A 3,490-nucleotide genomic window follows, 5' to 3' on the forward strand; every position below is an offset into this window, starting at 1 on the left:
GGGACGCCTGGAGGGCCCACGGTTTGGTCATGTTTATTAGCGGATTTGTTTCCGTATTTGACTGCAGTCAGTCCGTCCTATAAATACATCTTGTAAGCCGCATGGGAAGAGCTGACGACTCATTGTATTCCCTGCGTTCTGTAAACTCTCTCCATATAGTGAAGATCGCCGGTTGGCGCCCGTGGTTTTTTCCCGCAAGGGTTTTCCACGTAAAAATCTGTGTCTCGTGTTCGATCTTGATTTGCATTATTTACTAACAAAGCCCTCAACTGATGCACCTAAGGATTCATCAACTAAGAGTTCAAACACACATCAAAATTCAGTTTGCTGACTTGACTGATACCAGTCTAGCATCTAAAGCTCATCATGTTCCACAGTTACTGCATTATAAAAAATTAAGGTCAGAAAATTTTATGGCACGATCTTTACACTTCCGTTGAAACAAGTAGTGAAGGAACCAACCAGAATCAGCTTCTCCAAAGAAAAATGAGATCTCTCTGGCTGCAGATTCTGGTGAATCCGAACCATGCACGCAATTTTTCTCTGAGTCCAGCCCACACATTGCTCTAATGCTGAAATTACAAAGAATACTGTTGGTGACCACAAAAAAGAAAAATGAATACAGTAATGCAATAAAAAAATGTATACAAGCCCATAACTGGTCAAAGGAAAAAATCTATAGTTTTTAACCTGTCTGGATGAGAGGTTTTGGCCTTTCTTGCATCAGTTGGTCCAATCAAAGCTCTCCATTGCGCAATGGCATCATGTCTTTCCAGAACCATAGCTTGAACTGGACCACTAAAGATGAACACAAACATAAAAAGTCATGTTACAAACTGTTAATGTCAATGTTAGCCTCGAAGTGCCTAATGCAAATGTACAAGTTAAACTGAACAGAATTTGCAATCCCGGGAATAAAAGGGTCAATGAAGATTCAGATATAGCGTGCTGACTAGTCAACTGTGGCTAAGTTTAAAACACCTCACTTCAATATCGCAGACATATTGAGCCAACAGCGCATTGCGAAGTGTGTGGATCAGATTCAGAATCCATCAGGCATGTGCTGGTTGACTGCACGATTGTTGAAGCTTTCTGGACTCAGATTAGTGCTGATACAGGTATCAAACTCCTGCTGTTACATCCTGAAACCTGGGCACACGACCTGACTGAGGGGAGGGCTGGTTCAGAGCGAAGCCAAGCAACGATTATACTTGGTATGTACTCGCTTTGGATGTACAAGAGAAGACACGGTGAGCAACCGCCACCAATCCGTGCAGCGGTTCAGTGGGCAATTGACCTAGCATTTGATCTCGGTCAGGTTCAGGTTCAGCAGACACCGAAGCTCGTTGAAGTTGCTGAAATGAGATGGGAGAAGCCGCCATCGGGATGGGTTAAATGTAACACTGATGGAGCCTTCTATGAACAACAAGGGCAAGGAGCAACAGGTGCTGTGCTACGCAATGACACTGGAGACTTTCTTAGAGGCGGCGCGAAGTGGTACAACCACTGCCTGGATGCTCTAAGCATGGAGGCGTTGGCATGCCGGGATGGCCTAGCATTGGCGCTTCAGACAGTTCAGAAGGTTTGGCTTGAAACCGACTGTCAGGAAATAGTGAAGCTATGGCAAGCTGGTGTGAATCAAAGATCCAGTGTGGTCTCGATCATCAAGGAGATTAGGGAGCTGAGCACTCTTTTCCAAGATTTTAAATTTTCTTTCGTTTGTCGATCTTGTAATAAGCTAGCTCATGCTTTAGCCAAAAAGGTCACAGGCGACACGCGAGTTGGGTGGTGGTCCTATGCCCCAGCTAGTGTTTCGAACCTGCTGTCCTCAGATTGTAACTTTGCTCCCCCATGATGAATGAATCTCCTTGATAAAAAAAAAAGTAATTCCCTGTTAACCTAAAGATTGAAGCTTCGCCACATAAGTATTAATGGAATAATGGCACATACAAATAGAATAACAATTAGCTTGACGTGTTCATATCTCAGAAATTGCTATTGATTTTTATAGCGATAGCTACCAAAGATCAATTTAACTAAAGGTTTGGTGCCAAGAGGTGTACAAATCAGCATCCTGCCACCTACATTAAGAACAACTGAAGACAACACAAGCAACAGAGTACAGGTTCTAGACGACTGGAGGCTGCAGCATAGACTAAATGAAGCATTATATGCAAGAAACATAAGAGGCATGAGTCTTTCAAGCAACAATAATACCTTGTTATATACTTGACGAGGCTGTCAAAGAAGCTTCTCTGGGAATGCTCCGCATAGAAGAGAGATGCCCTCTCAGCATCAAGCTGGACCTCGGTCTCTTTGACGATATGAAATCCAGAATCCAAGATGGCCGCTTTGATTTTTTCGGTGTACTTACCTGACAAACCATCCGGCTTGATCATGGCAAGGGTTCTCTCCCTCTCGACAGCCCCACATCTGCAGCACCTGAATTGATAACATTCCAAAATCCAACATCACTTCACTTGCAAGCCTATGCATCAGAGTCTCAGCTTACACAAGTCTTGCAGCCTTGTAGGCTTGTAGGCTTGTTCAGCCACAGCATACAACGCACCCCAAAAAGCGGCCCTCAAATAAGATCTACTTTGATTGATCTAGAATTATGAATTATGTACGTCGACTCGATTGAAGAATCACTGTGCATAGTTAGGTCCACGGGTAAGTAGGCATGCTTGTTGTTGATTATGACCAAAGGGCCCAAATTAAGGATTGGCAGGCCGAAACCTTGCTCAGATGTTCCGAAGCAAGCATCCTAGTCTAGCAAATCTAACATTTCTTGGGCAAAGAAAGGTTGAGAAGCATCCTAGTTCTGCAGGCTGGACTGCACTGGAAGCAATAGCAAGGAGCCCAAAAGTCCAAAGTTCAGAAGCGCAGCTGCGCAGGAGTGCTGGTAGAAAGAAACAAAACAAGCGGCTTACCCGTAGAGAAAGAGGAGGAGGAGTGGAGGTAGGCAGAGCCTGACGAGGGCGCCTGATGCTGGCGTGGTGGCTCTGGCCATCCGCGGCGGCGCGGGGGAGACAGGGAGCCGGCGGTGCGCTTCCCCGGTCTGAAGCCTTGCTCTGCTCAAGTGTTCTGGTTCAGCCGAGCTTTTTTTTTTTAATAGACTATAACGGGGAGTGGGCTTCGGTAATATACCATCCCGCGACGGAATTTTGCTAGCTTACTATTATGAAACGCGACACACCCGTTAGAATGCCATCGGGACTCAGAAACGAAATTTTGTGACTCATTTGCCCCTGCCCTTTGTTCCTTTCACAGGCGCACGCTCGGACGGAATGGGCTCGCACAAAACGGATCGAGCACTTCTTCTTCGACTTCGAGCGGCTTCTTCTTCGCCTCCACAGCAGCGCTGAAAGCTCTAGTTTGGTTTTGGTTAATTGATGAAACTCTAAGTGCTAACCTCGTTTATCGAAGTGATTATGAGATATGTAGCACTACTCCAAGTGATAAAGCAATGACGAAGATCATGATGATG

General features: G+C 45.3%; 1 protein-coding gene across 2 annotated transcripts; it reads right to left on the minus strand.

Annotated features, from left to right (window-relative positions):
• Positions 1-234: 234 nt before the first annotated feature.
• LOC136474119 (probable nucleoside diphosphate kinase 5) lies at positions 235-3,085 on the minus strand. 2 transcript variants are annotated; one of them, XM_066471726.1, is made up of 5 exons: positions 2,934-3,085; positions 2,218-2,442; positions 691-798; positions 463-572; positions 235-380 (listed from the first exon to the last, which is right to left on the minus strand). In XM_066471726.1, exons 1-5 carry the CDS (start codon positions 3,011-3,013, stop codon positions 355-357), a joined length of 549 nt encoding a protein of 182 aa, XP_066327823.1. In that variant the 5' UTR covers positions 3,014-3,085; the 3' UTR covers positions 235-354. The 2 variants fall into 2 exon arrangements, with proteins under 2 accessions (XP_066327823.1, XP_066327822.1); XM_066471725.1 differs by having other exon boundaries at positions 295-572.
• Positions 3,086-3,490: the final 405 nt, after the last annotated feature.

The sequence above is a fragment of the Miscanthus floridulus genome, chromosome 8 (assembly GCF_019320115.1).
Source record: "Miscanthus floridulus cultivar M001 chromosome 8, ASM1932011v1, whole genome shotgun sequence".
Lineage (NCBI taxonomy): Eukaryota > Viridiplantae > Streptophyta > Magnoliopsida > Poales > Poaceae > Miscanthus > Miscanthus floridulus.